The sequence below is a fragment of the Etheostoma spectabile genome, chromosome 3, assembly GCF_008692095.1.
Source record: "Etheostoma spectabile isolate EspeVRDwgs_2016 chromosome 3, UIUC_Espe_1.0, whole genome shotgun sequence".
NCBI lineage: Eukaryota > Metazoa > Chordata > Actinopteri > Perciformes > Percidae > Etheostoma > Etheostoma spectabile.
This window is the reverse complement of record NC_045735.1, coordinates 22053437-22078997: the sequence shown is the minus strand read 5'-3', so window position 1 is coordinate 22078997 and position 25561 is coordinate 22053437. Positions and strand designations below refer to the sequence as shown.

The 25561-nt window shown below is 40.1% G+C and overlaps 2 protein-coding genes across 2 annotated transcripts; one reads left to right on the top strand and one right to left on the bottom strand.

Moving 5' to 3' along the window:
* Nucleotides 1–1135: 1135 nt before the first annotated feature.
* Nucleotides 1136–5203, top strand: proca1 (protein interacting with cyclin A1). Its single transcript, XM_032506619.1, has 4 exons — nucleotides 1136–1763; nucleotides 1845–1977; nucleotides 3061–3195; nucleotides 3310–5203. The coding sequence occupies exons 1-4, from the start codon at nucleotides 1238–1240 to the stop codon at nucleotides 4976–4978; spliced, it is 2463 nt and encodes an 820-aa protein (XP_032362510.1). The 5' UTR covers nucleotides 1136–1237; the 3' UTR covers nucleotides 4979–5203.
* An 11973-nt stretch (nucleotides 5204–17176) lies between these two features.
* LOC116674109 (dehydrogenase/reductase SDR family member 11) lies at nucleotides 17177–21479 on the bottom strand. Its single transcript, XM_032506612.1, has 7 exons — nucleotides 21212–21479; nucleotides 19717–19926; nucleotides 19121–19215; nucleotides 18657–18786; nucleotides 17778–17870; nucleotides 17636–17701; nucleotides 17177–17500 (listed from the first exon to the last, which is right to left on the bottom strand). The coding sequence occupies exons 1-7, from the start codon at nucleotides 21341–21343 to the stop codon at nucleotides 17459–17461; spliced, it is 768 nt and encodes a 255-aa protein (XP_032362503.1). The 5' UTR covers nucleotides 21344–21479; the 3' UTR covers nucleotides 17177–17458.
* Nucleotides 21480–25561: the final 4082 nt, after the last annotated feature.

The following is a 25561-nucleotide window of genomic DNA, read 5'->3' as shown; positions in this document are numbered from 1 at the left end:
AGCAATGATAATGGAACCTTTTTGTTTTGGTGACAATGATTTATTCATTGACGGATTTATTTACATTTGAAACAGGAGTTCATTATTTTTGACGAGTAATCACCTTTTGTAGGTCACGTAGAGTGGTGAGCTGAATGTACCACGTGGTGAGGATTGTATTTTTTTTTTTCTTTTTCGATTTGACGACACTAAGTTTGTTTTAGTAAATGTGCCAAAGTGATTGAGAAAAACTGTACTATGTCATGCACACTATGGCACCACAAATTTAAAATGGTCCAGATTCAGTAAAAAAAAAATAATATGTATAATGCATATGTAATGCATTTTTTTGTTTATCTTTATACAGAAGAGTGTTCCAGGGTTTTGTCAAGAAACAACACATTTCATGGAAAATTCAATCAAACTCATTTCTCCTCTTGAATATTTTTGAATTTAGCATCAATAGAGGAAAAGGGAAAAAAATAGGCCTATTAACTAATAACATTTAAATGCAACCTCGCTTTTTGAGGTACACATTTTGGCTTTATTCGGCTGAACTGCTGACAAAACACAGTCAACAGATGCCTCCATTATTTTATGAAGCTTTTGTCTGAATCCGACCACAGCTGTGGCTCTTGTGGGCTGCTAAGGCACTTCAGTCAGTCTGGTTTGCGTGTGACAGCGCCAACCTTTCTGCACATTCCACAATGAAAGAGTTTTGTCCCGACATTGTGATTTAGGTCATCACCAATTCAGTGGCTGTTTTGTGGCATTTGAACGATGTCCAATCTCCTGGCTTGGCACAATCACCCCATGCTTGTTACCATGGCAAGCGGGGGCAAGAACCTCCTCCATGCGTGTTCCCAAAGTAAATCTCCACTTTCTTGGGGTTTGAGTTGAGGGGGTTGGAAGGTAACTAGCGGTCATGTCTCTGGGCAGTGAAAGGTGCTGGAGGTTCTTGCTCTACTTACACAAATTAACCCTCTCCTGTCTTTCTGCACGTTCTTATTCAGTGAGGTAACACAAAGTGTATCAGCGCTCTGCGGCTGTGTAATAGATTTAAAAAAAAAGCTCTACCAAGGCTGGAAATCTAAGAGGTTAATTTAGCTGACTCCCCCCAGCGTCATTTATCGTCTTATTAATCACACCACTGAGCTTCGCCTTAAAAGTGGGAGGGCTGCTCGAGAGCGCCGGAAAACCGCGAGGAGCTGTCTCCGTTACGCGTGGTGCTGAAAGTGCCCCTTGCAACTGCAGCGTCATGTGGTCGGTCTTCTTTGTCTTTCTGTCTTATCTGGACAAAAACGTCGTCAAGGGCGACTTCCTGAGCCGCGCTTTGGACGCGGAGAAGGAGAGCAAAGAAATGTTATCAATGCTCAACGGCACCTTTTGCGCAAAAATGTCAACCGTGAGGGAAAGCTTCCTCTACCAGGTGTCAGACGGAGCCGAGGTGGTGCGCTCCGTCGTCAGCCCCACCGGGAAGCTCGTGAACTGCTCTGTCATAGCGAACCAGAAGCAGGTGAAGTCGTTCATGCATGAGTGCAGGTTGGAGCAAAAACAGCAGAGAGGGCGGCAGCTGGAGACGCGTTTTGCGCGCAAGGATGAAGCCAAACGGATGTGCCGGGAGTTTAAAGAGAGCTCGGAGCGCAGCGGCAGGATGGAAGGGGAGGACAGTGATGACCCGGCGCTGCCGGAGAAGGTTTTAAAAAGATCCAAGAGAGGCTTCACTTATCCTGGGACCCTATGGTGTGGTGCTGGAAACATGGCTGATCACTACAACCAGCTGGGTGAGTTATATTACTTCAATATATTAAAGGAAATTAATTAATTGTCAGTGTGTTCTAATAAGACTGACCTGTTTGTTGCAGGAGAATTTGAAGAGACCGACAGCTGCTGCCGTGTCCATGACCACTGTCCTCATGTCATCCACGCCTTCTCCTCCAACTACGGACACACTAATTTCAAGTGGCACTCCATCTGTCATTGTGACTGTGATAATGCGTGAGTGAAACAAAGTATCACCTTGTATGTGATTAAAAAATGGTTTCTGGTGGTTGAAAATGGTTTCACTGTTAAATGGACTATTCTGAAGTTTGTAAATGCATGTCCAACCACAGCAGTACAAAGATATAAAAATGAATCCCCCTCATCATGTGGGACAGTGAAAACAGTGTCTTTTGGGTTGTTGTTTTTTTAATTAAAAAAATGTTTTTAAAATTGATGCAGCAGCGTTGAAAACAATCGGTCTTAGGGGTTTTAAAAATTAAAAATGGTATTAGAGTGAATTACAGATGTCAGAACTTGTGATAATCAACTGAGTGAACTTCATACATATCATGTTTAATAAAAAGCTAAATGTTGCTTTCCTGAACTCTAAAAACAAACCCTTGTGTTGCCTTCCCGTCAACAGCAGAAAAAAACATAGGTCTACTTTTGTTTTCCCTTCTCAGCGTTTTTCTAGCTTTTTCTAGATGTTTTGGTCACTTTTTCATCCCTTTTTTCATCCCTTTTTTCAACATTGTTTTACACTTTTTCCAACTGTTTGTCACTTTTTTTGTCATTTTCTCTGCTTATTTCAACATCCCGTATTTCTGATTTAAAAAATCTTTGAAAACAGGTCAAATTTGACCCGAGGACAACATGAAGGTTAAGTCATTTTGACAAATGGTAGTGGTCAAATTTTCTTAAAAGTTCACAATTTGTTTCAATAATGATGCTGCCATGAGTTTTCAAGATCTAAGGGCCAAGTGATAAATAATATCAATCAATCAATCAATCAATCAATCAATCAATAAAACAATAATATCATTGCAATATTGCAATAACGATCATCTGATTTGGATGCCTTAAACCTAAACATTTAATTTATTGGTTGATGCAAAAGTCTGGATAACTTCAACTAAATTATGGAACAGCTTGATGGATGCATTATATCCCAGGAACATCTGCTGTACTGAAATCGTAGCAACAAGTCAAACTCTGCATCCTTTTGCAGAGATACTCTACTCTCATAGGTCAAACTGTGTTACCATCTCCTGAAAGAGACAGCTAGAAAATTAAACTGAGTTTTTGTTCTCTCTACAGGTTGAAAAGTTGCCTAAGGAAAGTCAACGACACATCTTCCAGGGTAGTTGGTCAGGCGTTCTTCAATGTGATTGGTGTGCCTTGCTTTGAGTTTGGCTATGAAGAACAGTGTACAGAGCGACACTGGTATGGCCTGTAAGTATCAGTGTACTCTGGTAGTAAACCTATAAGCAGATTTTCAACATAATGAGCTGTTTTACTTTCTGAAATCACCACAAACAGTCCTTCCCTTCGATCTCTCTCTCGTAGGTGTAAACGATTTGAGAAGGTTCGCATTGCTGTGCTACAAGAGGCGGTCCCGTACGACTATGGCGGCATTGAAGTCATCGACAAGCTGCCGCTCGGTTCTCCCAAGAACAAAGATTCCAAGAAGAGCAAAGAAGAAGAGAAACCAGAGAGCACAGCAGAGTCTAAAATGTCAGGCCCCGAAGAGCCATCACTCAGAAAGGTTGTAACCGCCGCCGAGGACTTCATCAAAGTCCTGGCTACCGTCTCCACCTCTCAGAGCTCCACCACCGACTCCGAGAAAGGCGAGGCGCAAAGCTCAGAAAAGAAGAAGAGGAAGAATAAAGGGAAGAAGAAGAAAACCAGCAAGAAACAAAAAGGAAAAGGAAAGGGGAGAAAAAGAAAGCAGAAAGCAGAGGAAGGAGCTGCTGTGTCGCCCTCTGGCAGCAGAGCAGAAGAAGTCATCGCTCTCAGTAACTTTATCAATGAGTCACACAAACACAACCAGTCGAGTAGATACCCAAACAGAGTCGATGACAGTGAATATACGCCTGGGGAAAAAGAAGAGCCCTTTAATGAGGTCATGAAAGATGAACCAGCAATGGAAAAGGAGACCGTTTCCATTACGTCACCTACGACAGTCCAAAAGAAACCGGCAGAGTCCACGAAAGAAAGCCTTCTTTCTACACCCACAACTGTTACTCCACATGAAGAAAAAAACAGAAGGCTAAGAAAGTGGAGGAGGAAGAAGAGCAAGAAAGTCCCTCTTCCTTCCTCTGAAGAGCTTGTAACGAACACAGCAGACAACTTAAAGACCCTTTTTGTCACCACTATCAACACCATTAGCCCAACGGCACAGCCTCAACAACAAAGCTTTGCTGTCACCACTGCCAGTACCCCCATTATACATCCCAAAGTCAAAAAGAACAGGTCAAAGGACAGAGGGGACAGAGAGGGGAGGACAAATAGGAGGAAAGTCAGCTCGGCTTCTTCCATTGTGGCCTCTGCCCATGAAAATTCCTCCATGGACAATCTGAGAGTGGTCCCTCTTACCGTGGCTCCCACCACATTGTTAGTGCCCACCACAGAGCAGCAGGTTTCCCATAGGTTGGACGTTTATAGGAAGAAGACGGCCGCCCGTGGTAAAGCTCTGAACTCCTTTAGTGTTTTGAAAAGGCAATACTCAAAAGGACTAAGGAGCAGAATGAGAAAAACTGTTTTGCCTCTTTTGAGTGAAAATCCCCTTTTTCATAACAGCTCTGAAAATGTGCTTCCTGTACTTCCAACTCCAGACACGAGTTATGCACTGAACAGCCCCGCAACCACTACAGCAGAGGAGACAGAAACTCACAGTGAGTGGAGGCTTTTTACTACTATCACAACAGCCCCTTTTATCATTACAAAACGACACAGGCAGCAGAGAAAACCAAGAAAGAAAGCAAAGGCTGCTGCTCTCAGAGATGGAGTTTTTATCCCTGAACAAACACCAATGACTTTCACAAGCACGCCATCCAAAGTCGCCATCACTGAAGAAATCAATCTAGAGAGATCTGAAAAGCCCTGCGTGACCACCTCAGCAATTCCGGTGATGAGTCCTTTTCAGTTATCTATTGAGAGAGCAAAAGCACAATTCAGCAGGAAGAAGAAGAGGAGGAAAGCAGCACTGTCAACAACACAACAACGAGCCATGTAGTGTGACAGGACAGGCTGATAAAAACTTAGCTGGCTAGGCTAGCTTCTTTCAATCAGATAAACTTCTACATCAAAAAAATGTTTCATGGTATAATCTTTTCTGGTTCAGCATTTAAATCACAGAAATGGACAGAAATCATGTTTGATTGTAATGTGAGAATCAAGTTGTTCTAATACTATTTTCTGCATGCCCATAATAAAATTTCTCAATGATTATATGAATGTATCTGACGATGCCTCTATTCATATCCCGTGATAAAATCAACAAAAGTAACATGTTTGTCATTTTTGTAAATATGCTAATTGTTTTCCAACTGAGAGTTAGATGAGAAGATTGATATAACCTTTGTGATATGCTAAATAACATCGACAACTCAAACAGTTTTAGTGGATGAAAAGTAATTTGATTTTAGGAAACGGTGCAGTGGATATAATACATGCCTTTGGTGTAGGAGACCCGGGTTCAATTCCCACTGTGATACACCAACCAACGTGTCCCTGAGCAAGACACTTAACCCATAGTTTCTCCAGAGGTGTGCAACCTTTGATATATAGCAATTGTAAGTCACTTTAGACAAAAGTGTCAGCTAAATGATATGTAATGTAAGTACAGACATGTGAACTAACCACAGGCAATTGCCTCCTTTTTGGATAGACGGTGGCCTCTGGTTGAATGTTTATGAGTGCTTATTTGTCCAGGTTTACTCTTGTATGACAGCGTACCGTGTCAGTTTCATTTTTCATATCAGTTTATTGATATTGAATGTGTAACACTTACAAATTGCACCAAGTGCACTGCACTCGGTACCCAGCAATACACCTGCCAAGCATGAAGTAGCCCGCATCAGAGGAACAATTATCAAGATATTTAAATGATAGACAGGCAGACCGTCGGAATTACACGCAGACAGAGATTCCTGCCTCTATAGTATGACATTGAGTTTTGGGAACATATTTACGCTAACCTTAAAAACAAGACATGTTTTTTACACTTTAGTTTTTACACAAATTAAAACTACATCTGACGTGTTAATGAGTATCGGTCAGTAAATGCTGTTATTTTTGGACAGAGGCAGGCTGGCTGTTTCCACCCTTTATCGCTCACTCCCATTTTGTCTTTGTGCTAAGCTAACAGTTGCTAGCAGTAACTATGTATTTACTGAACGCAATCATTCTTTTTCCTATGATAGGGAAGGAATGATCCGCCCTAATTTGCCTCTGAATGGTATTCCCTGGTATTCTAAAAAACGTTGTGCGGAGGCTCCACGCAGAGCTTTCGGCGTAGCCTACTTAAGTGGCTGATGTTTAACGCTGGTGTGTGCGTCGAGCTGGCATGTGTTTGTTTGTGGGGGGGGGGAATGTGTGGTAGAGAGAGAATGAGAGAGTGGTGGCGATTAGCTTTGGAGCGAGTACTCCATAGTGAGAGAAACAAAGTGTCTCCCCTGTGCCAGACTAGATCTGTATTGATTTCATGTTATTTACGGAGAAGAAGAACCAGGAAATGAGTTGGGGGGAAAGGCAACGTTCTCTCTCTCGGCCGAGAGACATGCGTCGCCGTGATTTGTAGTTACATTTTTTGAGAGGTGCACGTCAAGCTTTGGCATAAGGTCCGGCGTAGACGCAAAGGGGTCTGCGGGGTACGCCGTTGATTCGACGCAGAAGCATAAAACGGCCTTTACCCTAATCCTAGCCAACCTCAGGTCTCATGCCTTATCCAACCTACAAAGGCAACGAGTGCGAGCCGTCATCATCAACCACAGAGGCAGAGTAGGGCGAGTTATGCTGTCACCATGATAGGAAACGCAAAGTGCTTACTGTGCAGACATTAGAGTGGTATCAATCTTTTCATGAAAAACTCTGCAAGAAAGTGGAGTACCCACAATGTCAAACAATCACTTTAAACTTAGTATATATCTTACATTTTTTTAATTCAGATTAAATATGACATTATAATGAGCAGAGAGAGCTATGAATCTAGATAGATTAAATTCTAAATCATCCTTTAAAAATCATTTTGGGTGCACATTTCCATGTTATCTCAGCTGGAAACATTTAATCAAAAGAAACTCAGAGGCTTAACGCTAACCTTCTTAACCGGATTTGATTTTTTGTGAACCTTTTATTCCATATTGCGTGCACAGAAACCATGGCAAGAAACGTATGCGAGTTTATACTGTGCTCTTTTGTTTGGAGGGGAATTTGACCTTATAGTTGCCCCCCTTGTGTGATAAGGCAGGGTCACATTCTCCACACAGATTATAGGTGCTCACCTTGCACTTTACTTTCCCCTCTCAGTAAGGGTTGTAACACTCTGTGCAGAGGCTGAAATCCAGGTCAATCCTTCCAGGTCAGATGATTATCACATGCCTGCATAGGAAGAATGTGTCTGGGTGAGTTTTAAAAGGGTCGATGTCCAAATTAGATGTCCATCACATCTGATACATAAAAACTAAAATGCATGGTTGAGGAAAGACTTTTCAGTACAGCATCAGATCTTGTGTGAATCTTGAAAACAGTGGGAAATGGTGAAACAATGCAGACTTTCATGATCCAGCTAATATTTGTTGGAAGACACCCAAGAATTTAAAGGAGCTTGGCATTCAGACACAATCATAAGCTGAAATGGTAGAGCGACTAAGTTGACACAGTTGGATCTGTGATAAGACCATTTCTCACAGGGAGGAATTTTCAATTTTACAGTATCTGCAGGTTTTATATACAGTTCCTGACAAAAGTCTTGTCGCTTATCTATTTTGTAGAAACACCTGCTATTAACCTGACTTTTAATTAATCAATTGGTGTAAGAAATAGCTCATATGAAAAGCTAAAACCCTCCCAAATGATGTTCAATGCACTGAAATAAATTAGTTTCACTAAAGTTTTACTATTTAAACAAGACAGAAAGGTCAAATTTTGGCAAGACAAAAGTTTTGTCGCCTATACATAAATTGAACAAATTTACTACAAATACTAAAATATGTCAGCAAATTAAATAGTGGTGCTGTGAGATTCAAATTTAATATCTTGTATGACTTCCATGAGCTTGAAGGACTGCATCCATGCGGTTTGGCAAGGATTCATACAATGTATTGATGAAGTCATCAGGAATAGCTAGGAAAGCAGTCTTGCTGCCTCCCAGAGTTCATCAATATTCTTTGGTTTGGTCTTCTATGCTTCCTCTTTCATCCTACCCCACATACGCTCCATGATGTTCACGTCTGGTGACTGGGCCGGCCAATCCTGGAGCATCTTGATCTTCTTCGCCTTGAGGAACTTTGAAGTGGAGATGGAAGTATGCGATGGAGCACCATCCTGCTGCAGAATTTGGCCTCTTTTATGGTTGGGAATATAAGAGGTAGCAAAGATTTCTTGGTATTTGAGACTATTGATGTTGCCTTCCACCCTGCAGATCTCTTGCACCCCCATACTGGATGTAACCCCAGACCATGATTTTTCCGCCACCAAACTTCACTGTTTTCTGGGTGAATCTTGGATCCATGCGGGCTCCAGTAGGTCTCCTGCAATATTTGCGGCAACTGTGGTGTAATTCAACAGAAGATTCATCTGAAAAATCCACTTTCTTCCACTTCTCCAGCGTCCATCCTTCAAGCAGGCTGTAGGCCTTGGCAAATGCCACACGTTTTTCAATTGTCTTTTGTTTAGAGCTGGCTTCTGGGCACTGTTTCGACCATGGAGGCCATTTCGAGACAGAATCCGACAAACCGTTCTGGTTGACACAGGGACTTCAGGGGACCAGGTCTCGTGGAGCTCTGCTGCAGTGGAAAATGGGCTGGCCATGGATTTTCGAGCCAACAAACGGTCCTCTCGAGCAGTTGTCTTGCGGGGTCTGCCTGACCTGGGCTTGTCAAAAACATCTCCAGTGTCTTCAAAGGTTTTTTAATCCTCTGTACTTGACGCTGAGACACACTGAAGGTGTCTGCCACATCAGCAGTGGATCTGGTCTTCAGCCTCTTGATAATCAAAACTTTAGTCTCAGGGTGAATCTTAGGCCTGTTTGCAGAGGTCTAGTTGCAGTTGATGTGAAGGTCTAGTGTACTGGGGTTGTTTTTATACACACCTGAGACCTAATTGATCCATTATTAGTCACAGGTGAAGCTCATATGACAAGGCGACAACACTTATGTCTTTGCAAAAATTGACTCAATGGGCTTTACCAAGCTGTGATTATTAGAATACTTCTTGACAGTTTCTTTTTTTACTGAAACATTATTACAAAAGCTGTTGGGAATAAAATGAGCCATTTCTTGTAAATAAATCTTGATTAGAAATATATTTCAGCGGCACTTCAGGTCAATTTGTACACAAGGGACAAGACTTTTGTCAGGGACTGTATGTTGGATTCATGTTTATGGTTATATTGAAGTTTATAAACCCAACCTTTGCATAAAGATTGAAACTCTAGTTCACAATTTTAAAACTTAAATGACTTTGATGCGCTGCATAAATGCCCAGTATAAAGAATATTATTAATATTTATGCCACAATGCTTACACATAACTTGTGTTTGTTTAGTACGCACCAATCAGATTTATGACTACAAATGATTAGCACACTTACAGAGGTCACACACACACAAGCTATGAAGCAACTTACTGTGACTGAGGTGAGGGGTTGAAACAGGAAGGGGTACAGGAGTGGGGTTTTGATGCACTGTGGCTGATATAAATATATAGAAGATGTAGCTTGGTGTCGTACTGGGACCTGCAAGCACCTGAGCACAGAACAGAAAAAAACACAAGGTTAGAAAATGAAATCATCAAGCTCTACTGCAAAACTTGAACATTCCCTGAACTTATGTGATGTTTGCAGTTGATGCTTCCTCCACAGTGCATTGATTGGATTCCCACTGGGCAGGGGTTTTGTGTTGTGTTTTTTTTCGTGTTAAGGTTTTGACACCAGCCTGTTACTGCAGAGTTGGCTTTGAAATATCTGAGATGTGTACAGAAGAATGCTCTGGTCAGGCAGACAAAAAACACACCAAGGGTTATATAATCCATAATATGGGCGATAATGAGAGTTCATCACGCTCTGTGGTATCCTATTAGGTGAAGAATCCAATAATTCATTACATTTACCAACCCAGAGGAGGGTTTATTGATTGAGAGAAACTAACCTGTGGCGCTTAAATTGGCTGGTGTGGCACTGATGGATGAGAAAGAGGGATGTTGTGTTTCGGTTCCAAGTGATCCAATAAGACTGCTCATCAAGATGATCCTGCTTCTGCAATTAAACTAGGTTGTGTAGAACAGTGTCTCTATTGTAGTTTTAGTATGTATGTAGCACTACAAAGGGCTTCACAGTTACAAAAAAAGACAATAAAAAGCATTTGAATGAATATTTAAATCAAAGACAATGTTTTACATTGCCCCACCCAGGCACTGTACAATTAGATTAACATACCAAAGCACAACAAAATCTCAATGGAAGTCATTTTGACTTTTCATAACAGAAAACGATCTTCATTATTGGACATATCAGGAGCTTGAAATGACAGCAATCCACCAGGCTGCTTATTTATTCAAATGCTCATTGCATCTGTGCAGGTGCTTTGAATGTAAAGAAATCAATGCAATTTAATAAATCATTTTGTTGTTTGTTTAAAATACCTTGGGATTTCTAGTTCTTAGGAGTCTAAAACAGCAAATTCTGCTCATTGATATGGTACATTTCCATGCAAAAACCTTACTCCAAGGTTGCAAATCAACCGCATTGCCAAAAGGTTTGTTCTGCTTCTTTACATGCCCAGTAATCATTGTTTTTTTTCTGGCAAGTGATAATGGCAAAGACTAGCTCCTAATTCTCTGGCACACATTTTCTGTTTGGGTGTGAGGAGCCACATCCTAGTCACAAAACAGTGAGCCAAGTGCTTTGCCAACATTTGTATAAGTATACAAATGTAGGCTCTATGTAAATGTGTGTTCATTAACATCAGAAAGACGGTGGGTGGTGGTGGCTGGCAGTCGCCAGCTAACCTTGGCTTTCCTTCGGACTGGCAGCAGAAACACAGGAAGAGATGAAAGTAGATTTCTCTTTCAGTTCAATTCAATTCAATTTTATTTATAGAATCAAATCATAACAAAAGTTATCTTGAGACACTTTACAGATAGAGTAGGTCTAGACCATACTCTATAATTTACAAAGCCCCAACAATTTTAGTAATTTCCCCAAGAGCAAGAAATTAGTGCAACAGTGGCGAGGAAAAACTCCCTTTTAGACAGAAACCTGGGACAGACCCAGGCTTTTGGTAGGCGGTGTCCAACGGTGCCGGTTGGGGGTGTGATGCACAGTTGCAACAACAGTCACAGTAAAAGATAATGGAACAGTGACTACAATAGTAGTCGTAGTAGTTCATGTCATAGCAGGGCACTACAGGGCGTTACAGGGTGTAGAGTGGCATAACAGAGCATAGGTGGTTCAACCTTGTCCAGCTTATTTAATGCTGAACAAAAAGAAAACATAAGGACTCCGGGGAGTAAACTCCCCAGAACTAGGTTAGTAACAACATTACTGGGACGGGATGCACACAAACGGAAAAGGGAGAAGAGGGAGCAGCTCAGTGTGTCAAAGGAAGGAAGGAAAGGAAATCCCCCGGCAGTCTAGAACTATAAAAGATTAACTAAGAGAGACAGGTTAAGGAGAAGTGCCTGGTCAGGCTAGGGCCCTCGCCAGCCAGATCGGGCTTTACTGGCCCGTCTCCCTCTACTTTTGTGATATTATTGATTTTGATATGGCAGATGACTCTAACGACTATGAAGAGAAGCAGGTGGGCCGGGCTAGGCGGACGCTTCAACTTCTCACTCCCTAACTATAAGCTTCATCAAAGAGGAGGGTTTTCAGGTTATTCTTAAATGTAGTGATGGTGTCTGCCCCCCGAATCCAGACTGGGAGCTGGTTCCACAGAAGAGGAGCCTGATAGCTGAAGGCTATGGCTCCCCTTCTACTTTTAGAGACTCTAAGAACAACAAATAGCTCTGAATTCTGGGAGCATAGTGCTCTAGTGGGACAATAAGGCACTAAGAGCTCTTCAAGATATGATGGTGCATGACCATTTAGAGCTTTGTAGGTCAGAAGGATTTTAAATTCAATCCTGGATTTTACAGGATACCAATGCGGAAAAGCTAATACAGGAGAAATAAGATCTCTTTTCTTAGTTATTCTTAGCTGCAGCATTCTGGATCAGCTGGAGTCTTAAGGGACTTATTTGAGCATCCTGAAAGTAAGGAATTACAGTAGTCCAGCCTAGAAGTAACAAATGCATGGACTAGTTTTTCAGCATAATTTTGAGACAGGATGTTCCTAATTTTGGCAATGTTACGAAGATGAAAAAAGGCTTCTCTTTAGGTTTGTTTTAGATGGATGTTAAAGGATATATCCTGAACAAAAATAACTCCTAGATTTCTGACAGTAGTGCTAGAGGCCAGGGCAATACCATCCAGGGTAGCTATATCTTTAGATGATGAAGTTTGGAGGTGTTTAGGGCCCAGCACATTAACTTCAATTTTGTTTGAACATCAGAAAATTGTAGATCATCCAGGATTTCATATCTTACATGTATGCTATGTAAGTTTAGCTAAACTGACTGGTTTCGTCTGGCTTGATTGACAAGTATAATTGGGTGTCATCCGCATAACAGTGAAAGTTAATTGAGTGTTTCCTAGTAATTTTGCTTGAAGATTAAGATTAACTTCATTGTCCAACAAAAATGAAATTTTTCTTGGGCACTTATCCCATGCTGCAGCCATAGTAAAAACAAGCAAACACAGACAGCATTAATAAAAAAAAACAGATACTGTACAATCCTACACAACAGACCATAATATGGCCCTAATGGTGTCTGAAACACAACATGGTCTCATGCAGTGGATTAGTTCAACTTTACTCATAAACAATAACATAATCCCCATCGTCAACGCAGGCCTGCTCTGCTATTACTCTGCAACTATTTAGGAGTTTAATATACACAGGAGTAAATTAGTTTTTGAAGTGGTTAAGTCTGCAGCAAAGATTTTTAAACCTCCTACCGGAGTGCAGCAGCTCATACTCTGTGTGCAGAACATGAGACGTGTCGCTTACAATTCTATTGGCTTGTCTCAAAGACACCCATTCATAAATACTCTGCATAGATAAGTGCTCTTTAACAACAATGATTTTCCATGCAGTATGTATGTATCAATCAGAACAGTTTAGTTTTCAACTGACAGGGAAGTTGCCAAACCAAGCTGTATAAAAATACAAAAAAGTGACTATAAGAGACACACAAAATAAACATAAGTATTTAGCACAAATAATCTCAGGAATAATCATAAAATTGACGCTTTGAGACTCCTTTCTTCCTTTATAATATGTAGGCCTGCTCTTACTGTTCTTTTTTAGAGACACATAATGCCAGTGTGTGTTATCCTCTAAAGGTTGCATGACATGGTGCTCCTTGGATGCTTTTATATAGACCTTAGTGGTCCCCTAATACCATATCTGAAGTCTGTTTCCCAAAATTCAGCCTTGGTGCAGAATTACAGCCACTAGAGCTAGTCCCACAATGAACTTTCCTTAGTATGTGCCAGTCTTTAGCTTTTGAGGAGGAGGGGGGTGCAAGGTGGAGACTGGGGGTGTGGCCTTGACCAACTGCCACTTTGCTTGTTTGAAAGCCATGGTGTCTCTCTCTCATGGGTGGGCCAAATTCTCCGCCCGGGCAAAGCAGAGAAAGGGGAGGTAACCCATAAGATTCCAGATTGGCCCATCTGAGCTGTCCTTTTCTCAAAGGCAGAGCAGGATAGCCAGGGCTCGTTTACACCTACCGCCATTTCTAGTCACTGGGGGACCATAGGCAGGCTGGTGGAATGCATATTAATGTTAAAAAACCTCATAAAGTGAAAATTTCATGCCATGGGACCTTTAATAAATACATTCATATTAGCCACAAATTCATAGGTGTTGGTGTTTTTTGCCCCCAACGTCTCCTTCCAGGCAGCGCGGCAATGTTTATGTTTAGGGTTAGAGTTAGCTGACTGGAAGGGAACGTTGGAGGCAAAAAACACCATTGAGCATGCTTCTCTTTGTGAACAGATTCTGCTTACCACTAAAAAATATGAAGATACCCACCACAATATCCCTATTGTGGATGTGTGTAATAATATTGTGCTTGTGACCTCTAGTGGGCAAAGCCTGAAGGGATGCTTATCAAGGTGTGTTACTTATCAGAAGTCCATTCTCATACTGTATGTCAGTTGGAAGGGCATTGTTGGGTTTAGCTTAGTGGTAACTTTTTTTTAATGCTGTTGAAGAATTTAAACATTGCATTGCGAGGCAAGGCAAGGTTTGAATTACTCAATATATGAACTGATTATTTTCTCATTTATGTTAAACATACCCTTTTACAAGCAGTCTAGAACTCATTAATAAAAGTCATATGGACTCAAAAGGATTACCTTATAATTTTGCAATCCTGTAAAATCAAAGATTTTGGCACTGTGAATGTGAATCTTTAACGCATCAGTAAATTCTGAGGATATTAACAATAGTGTCCTGCCTCCCATACTTTTATTATACAGTAATGTTCTTGCACCCAACCATTTACTATTTTCCTGAAAAAAGAAGACTGTATATTCAAGCATCTCAGTTATTTGTTGCTTAAAATTCAATTCAATTCAATTTTATTTATAGTATCAATTCATAACAAGAGTTATCTCAAGACACTATACAGATAGACCACACTCCAGAATTTACAAGGACCCAACAGTTCTAGTAGTTTCCTCCAGAGCAAGCAACAGTGCAACAGTGGCGAGGAAAAACTTCCTTTTAGGCAGAAACCTCGGTCAGACCCAGGCTCTTGGTAGGCGGTGTCTGACGGGCCGGTTGGGGTCAGAATGAAGAGTGGCAATAACAAAAATAGAAAAAGCCCAAATATCAAACTAATAAAGATATCCACGACTTGTAGGAAAACAGCCTTAACATGCTTGTTGTGAATTCACCGTTGCTGATTGCCGTCCACAGCTTCCGAGGTTTCTTCCTAATAGGAAGTTTTTCCTTGCTACTGTCGCAGTAAATGCTTGCTCTCGGGGAAATTACTGGAATTGTGTGGTCTAGACCTATTCTATCTGTAAAGTGTCTTTACAAAACTCTTGTTAGGAATAAAAAAATTGAATTGAAGTGAATTGTAGTCATTACAGTAACAACACACCACACACTGTCCATGATGTAAATAAATCAGATTTCTAAGCTCAAACATACTAAAAGGTGAGTTGTATTAGAGTTCAAGTTCAAAATCCAACTTAATGTGCTTAGTGTCATTATTTTTTTTATTTTTTCTACAGACAATAGAACGGTGTGGCTGTGATGTGCAGCATCAGTTTAGAGTGCTTTTGCTTTCATTGTTATTTTCTAGGCAAATACAGTAGATTATGAATCTGATGCATCAAGTAATCTGGTCTCCCTGAAAAAAGAAAACAATTTTACTGACATCTAGTGGACATTAACGTTTCAGTATCTTGAATTTTAGTTTCCTGACTGGGACAGTTCCGCATGCTTTCACCTTCGTTGGAATATTGTTAATTTGCCAGTTAGTAATTTGTTAGTTAAAGCTACGTTAAACCTCTTATTTATAACTCAGCTTTCCAAAATATCAACATTTCCGTAACATAGAATGTGTCAATACAAGTTAGTGATATTGTAGTTCATAAGGTCCACCAGGACTGGAAACAAGAGGCTTTTTCCATCCATCTTTGTCCGCTTAACCGGTATCGGGTTGCGGGTGGAGCAGCTCCAGCAGGGGACCCCAAACATCCCTTTTGCAAACCACATTAACATTTTTATTTCTCAAAAAAGTAAAACTGTCTTGCATAGTCTGACCTCTTTCTTCTGGTGCGTGTTCCAGGACTCTTCTCCAGTGTCTCCACTTGTCCACCACATTATGCCTCAACTCTCATGTCTTCAGGAAAGCTCTGGGAAGAAGGTGTAGCTGTCTCTCACTGGCATTTGTTACACTATACTGTACAATAAAAACTTGATATGAATGAGAGTAGACATTCAGGTAACTCTGCAACTTCCTCCCCATTACCATCCCTGATGAAACAAACCGGACGACGACATTACATCTACATCAAAGTGCACATGATTAACATCTCAGACACTATACATCCTCACATCAAGATATCGTTATGACATGACCCTCCTGTACCACTAATACATGCTGTATTTATCAACATCCACTGGAGCAACATGCTGTTAAGGAAAGCATCAAAATAAAATGTATTAAGTATAAAGGAGCATCAAATCTATATACCGGTAATCAAGTAAAGTATTATTACCTCAAGTATATACAAATGTTTGGTTCCAATTTCAGCATGGTTGGTTTGTGAAGTCTTGTTTTGAGGAGGTTTTTGTTGTGGACCTTTTGTGACAATAATAACCATGCAGAAAAACACTTTTGTAAAACAGTATAAATTGTGTAAGAGAGGCTGCACCTCACCAAACTGAATTATGAAGTACTTCCTGAATGCTGATAAGTCAGAGCCCGGCCCTGTGCACACCTCGAGTATTGCCACAGGTCATCTAACTTAGCAAACATGAAAATGCTCAAAGACATAATCTAAAAACCATCAGTACATTATACTGACAGTAACTCCCAACCTTACTGGAAGGAAGACGCTTATCTACAGGAGAGATGATGCATAGACGACACATGTCTGGATGTAATCATATATGGCCGTACTGTGTTTGATGATACTGAATGAATGCAGAAATGAATCTGAAAAATATTTGCATGTATAGAGGTGAGAAAAAATGAGCATATAATAGAGGCAGATTACTGCGTGAAATCATTAATTTATTGAGTATCTGAGAGTGTACAGCTGCTATGCGAGGCTGTGAATGAGTATAGAAGACCTTTAAACTGAATGCCAACGTCAGTATGCCAACATGCTCACAATCACAATGCTAACATCCTGAGGTCATTTACCATGGTCACAATCTTTGTTTAGGGTGCTAACATGCTAACATTTGCTAATTTAGACTAAACAAAAATACAGCTGTGACATTTGCAACTATTTTCACATTCTTTAGTAATAGATTTTACTACATTTTGTTTCAATATCTTAGAATTTTTGGGGAAATATATTACAGATTTGTTGTTTTCCTACTATTTCACAAACAAATTTGTTGGATGATTTACCAATATTTTTCAGATAACGTAAAGATTTTCTCCTGGATATTTTACTGAGAGAAATGTAAAAGGTCTTTAAATATATTGTTTTCATATTCTTTGTGTATTTTAGTGGTTTATATTTCTGACAAAAACATTTTAACAATTGGACACCAGTGGCAGTCAATGGAATAATCCCTGTGGTCCAAATGTTTCTAGCCAAACTACAAATCTAATTTCCTTCTGTATAACTGTGTGCAACAAATATACATTGTATATTGTAGTAAACCAATGGGATGAAGAATGTGTCTGTATGGTGCTGATCTATGACACCTGCTCCACAGGTCGCATCTGAATGTCCCCAATCTGAAAGAAAAGACGTGACCGTTATCTCATAATGGGTAAACTAATGACATGTCAACAGTGACAGAGCAAAGGTTGAAAACATGTGTCATCACTGTCACTGTAGAAAGCAATAAAATTTGCAAATAAATCACATACCTGGACATGGGGAGGGGCACTTAGGACGTATGTGACCGAATTAGCAATGTCTATTGCTTCCAAAGGCTGTAGGAGAAGTGAAAAGTGAATGATATGCTACTAATTATAACCATAATACTTGAAATTAAGGAATAATATTTACCTTAAATTTAGAGTATGAAGCAGCAGCTTTAACAGCATTGTCTCTGTAGAGCCGAGAAGCAAATTCTGTCTCTACTACACCAGGAGAAATACACTGCAAAAAGAGTGGATCGTCAGAAATGAGAAAACTTTATTATTACTTTAAAAGAAAGAAGAATTTTGATTGACAGCTAGCAGCATCACACACCAGACAAGCAAATAAGAATCACAAAATCACAGGGAGACAATACAAAAAATAAATTGAGCACTATATAAACATCAAAACGTCAATAAATAAAACTACCTTATGTTGTTTAAAAGCCCAATGGCAGGTGGGATAAATTACTTTTTGAGCCTATTGGTCGTGCAGATGTTGACCTTAGATGCGAGGATTAAATCTGAGGTGACCGCTCCTTTTGCTATCACGGTGGCTCGACTTTGGAATGACCTGCCCGCGAAGATAAGGCTCAGTGAACTCTTTAAATCACTTCTCAAAAACAATTTTTATAGGCTTGCTTAATGTGATATATCTTTTGTCTCTTTGTATTGCCTTTTTTGATCTTTTGTATATTGTATTGCTTATATTTATGTTTTATTGTCTTCTCACTACTATGTTTTGCGTCTTTTGTCTTCCCGGTATTGTCTTGTTAATCTTTGGCTCTACTGTCTAGATTTTGTTCTTTTTTTATCTCTGGGGATCCTGCTTTAGCCTTGCTTTGCCTATCAAAGCACTTTGTAAACTCTGTAAAGGTGCTTTATAAATACAAATGTATTATTATTAGTAATAAATGTTAATTATGCTAATTATGCAATGGCGCTGGCTTTGGTAGATTTGAAATTGAGCTTGGCATGTTAAATGCATGGATGTGTTTGAAATGTATTGAAAGTTAGTATCTCTCACTGTGGCTCTGATGTGAGTTTTGGCCTCACGCAGCTCCTGCCTCAAGCCCTCGGTCAGGGCTGTCACAGCGTACTTGGTGGAGCTGTAGAAATGTACATCAGCACTGGGTACTACACGATGTCCACTCATGCTGCAAGAGAAGAAGAAGATGTTTGGAGTTGTAAGATTAACCAGGTCAGCACCAGCATTTAACTAAATGCACTTATATGATCTCATTCCCAATCATTTTATTAAATTAGTACATTGTTGTTTGAGTAATTGGTCAAGCAAAATGCAAAACTTTTCTTATTATCAGAATCTGGATTTGTAACTTTCATTTGTCTTTTTTGATAGTTGACTGAGTAACTTCAGGTTTTTACTTTTGGTTGGTAAGAACAAGCAATTTGAAGACGTCCCTTTAGGAAACTGAACTGAGCTTCACAAGCATGACCATTATTGCACATCATCAGTGAATAAAACTGTACCTGTTTATGTTTATGATGTGCCCATCGTCAACATTTCTTTCTTTCATTGACTGATATGCTTCACGTGTGCATATACACAATGCAAGAACGTTGATCTGCAAGACACAAAAAATATATTAATACCTTCCAGGAAATGTAGGCCTGTAGTCTGATGGTAGGAGGGGAAAATGGCATTAAAATGTCCCTTCATGCAAACAAAGATAACTTAATCATTAATTCTTATGCACAAAAAAATAATAGCCTCTTTGAAAACTATAAATGAGTCAAAAGATGTAGGAAACATTTACGTATTTTTAGTTAATACTGGACTCAATGTTTCCCTTAAGATCTGCTTGATATCCTTAAGAAGCTTCATTGATCTAAAGAAATGTTTTACTATTTTTGATTTGTCTAATATGATAAGCACATGTGTTACTAATAACCTTCATTCTCTTCTATTCAAGTGTCCCAGTAAACCATGACAGAGTGACAGTGAGCCAGCCTGCACAATACCAGGAAGACCCAGACACCAAAGCAACTAAATGAATTTACAATTTACTGTGCTTTTTCATTACATATTACATTTCCTTTTTTAAAATAAAACACAAAGCTCTTACATCCATCATGTTCTTCCAGCCACTGGTATTGCCATTTAACAGTGACTCTGGATGAGCCAAGCCAGCATTGTTGATGCAAACATCCACCCCTTTGTGCTGTGCTTTGATGGCAGCGAACATGGACAGAATCTCTTCCTCGTTGTTCAAGTCACACTTGAAAGGTACCAACACACCACTGTGGCCTGTACTTTGACACTCATCTGCCAGTTTCTGTAATCAAAAATTAAAAATATGTCTGAAAATCAACCGTATAGTTAACTCAGTTGTTCACACAATCCACCCCACCATCCATTCAGAGGTTTTATTTTGACAACAGAAATAGTGTAAATTGACAGATTAGGGCAAAGCCTTTCATATCTAAGGCATCTTAGTATGCTAGTTTTGGGAAAATTCGAATGTTATTAATTTTTTTTATTCTTTAAAGTCCTTAATTTGGTAGATAGACTAATAATTCCTTCAGGGAAACATGAAGCCGTACTCATTCAATGTATGGCCTTTTCTGTGTGGAATGGCACCTCTGCCCCTTTATTATGAAGGTCAATGTTTAATTTCATTCAACTTTTATGATGTTAGCTATAAAACATGTTTTAACTTTTAACTAGTATATATTGGGGCTGGCAGTATCTCAGTCAGTAGGGGGTTGGGTTGTTCTTGAGCAAGGCACCGAACCCCCAGCTGCTCGGGGCGCCTTAATGGGCAGCCCCTTCACTCTGACATCTCTCCGTTTAGTGCATGTATAGGTACTAATGCGTGTCATTCAGCCCTGCGTGTAATGTGTGTAATAACTGTAGAGTGTAAATTGTAATTTCCTCTTGCAGGATTAATAAAGTATACATTATTATTATAATTATGATTAACATTATTGTTATTATTATTGATGCCGTAACGTTGTGAAATCCAGATAACAAACATTCATTATGACAAGTTTAACTAGTGTTTATGGGAGTTTATGTGTAACTTACAGGAAAACAACAGCCCTTTGTGTTTTTTGCAGCCAAAAAAAAAGCTTCAAAAGCTTTAATATGTTTTAATTCACTTTAGCCAATTAGCTAACTAGCTGTGCATTTTCTACGACAGTTAACGTTACTTTCAGTTACCGTTATCTTTATTCTACTTTCACTTTAACATTTCTTCGACAACGGCTTTGTTTGGTTGTTTGTGTAACGTAAGCTACCATACAGTTTAGCATATGTGGCTATGTCACATTGGTTTGTTCTTGTCTCAGGTGGACCACTTTTAGGGTTAAAAATTCACTTTTTCGTCCACCAGCCAAATGGATAGTAATGTTAGCTAGCTAGCTAGCTACATGTTCAAATTGTTACCAGCCACCCAATAGGCTTTTTATAGGCTGGTTACTGGTGAGTGAAGCAAATCTACCAGCATTTAGTTTAGCTGGTAACATTACATGGTGATAATTTTTAACGCTGACTGCTAACGTTAACGTACACAGTGCATAAACCATAGGCAGAAACTAACTTTTAAGTTCCGGGCAAACCTGTATTTTTTCGACGTCCCTGGCACAGCCCACTACTTTCATACCGTACCGGACCAGCTCCTTAGCTATGGCCGCCCCTATCCCAACCGAGGCTCCGGTCACCAAAGCCACTCTGCCCTTCCAGCGCTCCATCACAGCCGGGACACCGCTAACCTTCGGCTAAACACAACCCCCAGGTAATGGCAAGAGTGACACCTGACCGGAGACAGACGCGACCCAGGGATCTACAGTCAAGTGCTCCTGAACGCAGCACTGCGGATGACGGTCATCTCCGCCAACGGAACGTCACTGTGCTGCATTCAGGAGAACTGCGAACTGTGATCCTAAACCCACATGGTAGTAAATATCGTAAAATAACGTTCAATTTAGCTATAGAGTTCATACCATTTTATTCAATAATATTCAATTTTTCTATGCCTGTACTTTGTAACATTTGTGTACCTGCACATTTCTTTTCACCATTTCATTTAAATGCGGAAGTGGATTAGGGCAACACGTGAAAAAAAATGTATTTGAGTTCAGAGTTTAAAGTCAGTAGCCTATTCTGACTTTGTTCTCAGAATTTCAATCATTTATAATTTGCACCTACCTTTGTTCTACATGTAAACATATCTACCTTTGTTCTTTTATTTTATGATGTATAAATATTTTTCTATGTAGGCCTATACAGGCTATATTGAACATCTTTGTTGAAGATAAAGAAAAATCTATCAAGATTAATAATGTTTTAACTTGTTCAATCGTTATCTGATTATACATTCATAGTGCGCTTATGTTTCATGAAGTAAATGGATACTATGTACACATTTGTATCTGTAGGCTTCATTTATGCTACTTTTTTCTCTATCATGTGCAGTTTTGGCAAATTAAAGAGCCTTCCTTCACCACTTAATCTTCAATACTCTAAGCTGTCTTTCTCAAAGGATGATTCTCTGCATGAGAATAAGAGTGCATGAACATAGAGAGAAAGTAAAATACTATTCTTCAGGTTCACCTTTGACCTTTTAGAACGGGCCACTGCACCATCATCCAAAGAGTCTGGTTTACCATATGGACATTAAGTGTTGTAATCTACTGTTGTTGTAACTGTTGCCACAGAAAATGTTCAAAGAGAGTTGATGGTTCAAAGGTTCTTAGCTTGGAGCAGTGAGATTCATGTGAGCGATCAAGAATCTCCTCAACAGGAAGAGGTTTTATCACCAAGGTGATCTCAGATTCTATGAGGGGGCCTAGGGACTTTACTCCAAAATTATCTTCGCATGGCTACACACTTGGGCGGTAATAGACTGGGATCAAAAAATGACCCTGACATTTGCAACCCATCGGCCCTATTTTCAAACCACACCAACCCCACCCAAACATTGAGATAAAAAGCAAAAAAACATACAGATTAAACAGAATGCTGAAATTCCCACACTAAAACGACACGCAAAAATATCACTACAGTGTTATCAACGACAACAATTCAACATTTGAGAGCTGCGGCAGATCGGCAGGTACAAGATAATACGCTCCACTATAAGCACATTCAGCACAAATAGGCTACAAAGGTGCCACGTTAAAGCACAGTACTAGGCCCAACCTACATCATTTTTCCACCAAAACATGTAAAGAGCAATGTACGGCCATAGTGCAGAGTTTGCTTTTCTTAACAACCTTGTCAATCACATCGTCAGAGTTGACTTTTGTGTAAGGAATGCCTCGAGTGTAAATAACCAAGCTTGGAAATTAGTAATGGTGCGTTCCATTTGATTTGAAGTTCCAAAGTCGGAAACACCCCCCCCCTGAGCTTGGATTAAGGAGCTTGACAACCTCGAGGCCCCCAAGATCAGAATCCAACATGGATGCCCCGTGCATCAATGATACTGAAAGCTGTAGTAACATAGAGTTATTAGCTCTTCTGTCTTATTATTGTCTCACTAAATCAGACGTACATTTCTGTCCAACTTCTGTGTACATGTTGTCACGCTGATTGTATGGACAAAAAACAGCGTTAATGCTGTTATTGCTCCAATTGCAATGGATAACCTGACTAGAACCCACAATAACATATCCGACTTGTAAATGGAACACTCAACTTGGGTGTGACATTATTCCCAGCTACGGATAACGCGTTCTGAGTTAAATGGAAAGCACTATAACTCTTGCCTCTGAGTGAATTGTAAGGCCAGTTTTCGCGAAGGGATGAAACTATTTTAGAACGTCGCAGAGAAAAGATGCAGCGATCTGAACTGGCCTGTCTATGCTGAACTCAAATCAGCTGATGGTGGTGCTGCGACTCAGCTTTTCAAGTCTGCAGAGGCTGGTTTTAGAATGTAGGGACATCACCTGTTTCCACAGCCAATAGTGAAGTCATCTTGTGAAGTTAGCTACAAACTATGGAAAATGAAGTGATCCTGTTAACTGGTCAAAATAGCAGATAGGTGTGTCAATGTGTGCCAAAAGCACAAACAATGGAGCGAGCTAGAGAGTAAATAAAGAGAGGGAGGGCCGCTGAATCAGAGAAATAAAACATGTTTTTGCCAATTCATTGCTAGATATGTAACATTAGCAAGCAGCTCACTGTCAATAATGTTATCCACATTCATATCTAGATGCAATCAATGACAATAGTAATTGTAGATGAATTACCATCTGTCATTTACTGATAACTCTGCCTCCCGGTTGTAATCAAGAAAAGATTCCTTGTTGCACCTTAACCCTTGTATGGTATTCGGGTCAAATTGACACGTTTCAAATTTTTACAAGAAGAAAAATGGTACACGTTACATTTTTCTACCTGCAAATCAATGGCCTTACCTTATTTTCTGTGATAAACATGTATTCCCGACTCAATTCATGAATTGTTCTGGATATGACCACTTATGTTTTTTCCAAGATAAGAATGATCACATAGTGGATTTTTAACATGAATTATAACTTATGACAAAAAACGAACCACACTTCCATTTTTTAAATTGTGTTCTAGTAGAGACTGATTGCATTCCCTAAACATATATGTTATCTCAATTGTTTGAAATTGACATAAAGACAATATTTGTTAATAGACTATGAAGTAAAATTTTATTTCATAATTGTTTTTAAAACCCCATATAAGTCACAGGTCATTTTGACCCGATGGAAACGAAAGGGTCCCGAAAGTTAAGTTGGGTCAAATCTAAAATGCATCATAAACTGCATCATAAACTGCATCATTCAGGCTTGAGATTTCCATAAGTCAATAAATTAATAAGGGTGGAAATATCTATGTCTTCAAATATGGGTGTTTGCTTTGTTGGCACTGAACACATGGCTTTTAACTGTACCATGTACCGTCCATTCTCTGCAGTTCATTGAAAATTTTAATTTTTTCTGGGACCACAGACATCTTTTTAAAGCAGATGGACTTTTACTTAACAAGCCAGGAGTAAAGCTGTTCACCTTTAACTTACTGTACTTACTGCGCCACACATCTGCTTCCTTGGCCATAGACAAAATATAAAAAAGCGCAGCAGTGATGCTCCACAGCCCCCACCTGAGCAGAGATTTGACCATAGGAGGCCCCAAAGTAGAGATGAGAAATCTCAACCCCCCTCTTCACCCGTCCAACACCCCTCAAACCCCCTCACCAACCTTGATATCTTTTAGGATCCGTACACCCCACCCATGCCATCGCTCTCTCTACTCACCCTTTCCCCTCTTTTCCCCAGATGAAGCAGCTGGTATATGCTGGAACCTAATTTTCCCCCCTTCCTTCTCCCATCATTCACCCCCTGCATCAAACTGCCCAAGTTTTGACACAGTCACCAAAAGTAAAACACCAGTCACCTCTGTCCCCTCAAGGACGGCTAACCAACTCCTTTCTCCCCAGACTGACAAGGATGCTTGTGTACGAAATGAAGAAAGCTTGAATTGATATGTGCCTGGTCCAGGCTGCACTCCTGCATGACTCTTTCCTGGACAAGCCCCAGCCATGTGTATTCAATTCTTCCTCAATTTATGTTGTGATAAAGCCTGATCCTACCAGACTTGGGTCCATTAGCCTGGTCCTACCAGACTCTGGTCCATTAGCCTGGTCCTACCAGACTCTGGTCCATTAACCTGGTCCTACCAGACTCTGGTCCATTAACCTGATCTTACCAGACTTGGGTCCATTAGCCTGGTCCTACCAGACTCCTGTCCATTAGCCTGGTCCTACCAGATTCTGGTCCATTAGTCTGGTTCTACCTAATTCTGGTCCATAAACCTGGTTCTACCAGATTCTGGTCCATTAACCTGGTCCTACCAGACGCTGGTCCATTAGCCTGGTCCTACCATACTCTGGTACATTTCATTTGTAGGCTACAGAGAGTCTATCCACTTTCCTTTGAC

What these genes read in the sequence shown, in the direction of transcription:
- proca1 (XM_032506619.1), top strand. Translation starts at nt 1,238, where the DNA reads ATGTGGTCGGTCTTCTTTGTCTTTCTGTCTTATCTGGACAAAAACGTC. An exon ending in CATTGTGACTGTGATAATGC is followed by an intron (nt 1,978 to 3,060) that starts GTGAGTGAAACA and finishes TTCTCTCTACAG; the next exon opens with GTTGAAAAGTTGCCTAAGGA. An exon ending in GAGCGACACTGGTATGGCCT is followed by an intron (nt 3,196 to 3,309) that starts GTAAGTATCAGT and finishes TCTCTCTCGTAG; the next exon opens with GTGTAAACGATTTGAGAAGG.
- LOC116674109 (XM_032506612.1), bottom strand. Translation starts at nt 21,343, where the DNA reads ATGGAGCGCTGGAAGGGCAGAGTGGCTTTGGTGACCGGAGCCTCGGTT. An exon ending in CTTCATACTCTAAATTTAAG is followed by an intron (nt 17,702 to 17,777) that starts GTAAATATTATT and finishes CTTCTCCTACAG; the next exon opens with CCTTTGGAAGCAATAGACAT. An exon ending in GTGCCCCTCCCCATGTCCAG is followed by an intron (nt 17,501 to 17,635) that starts GTATGTGATTTA and finishes CTTTTCTTTCAG; the next exon opens with ATTGGGGACATTCAGATGCG.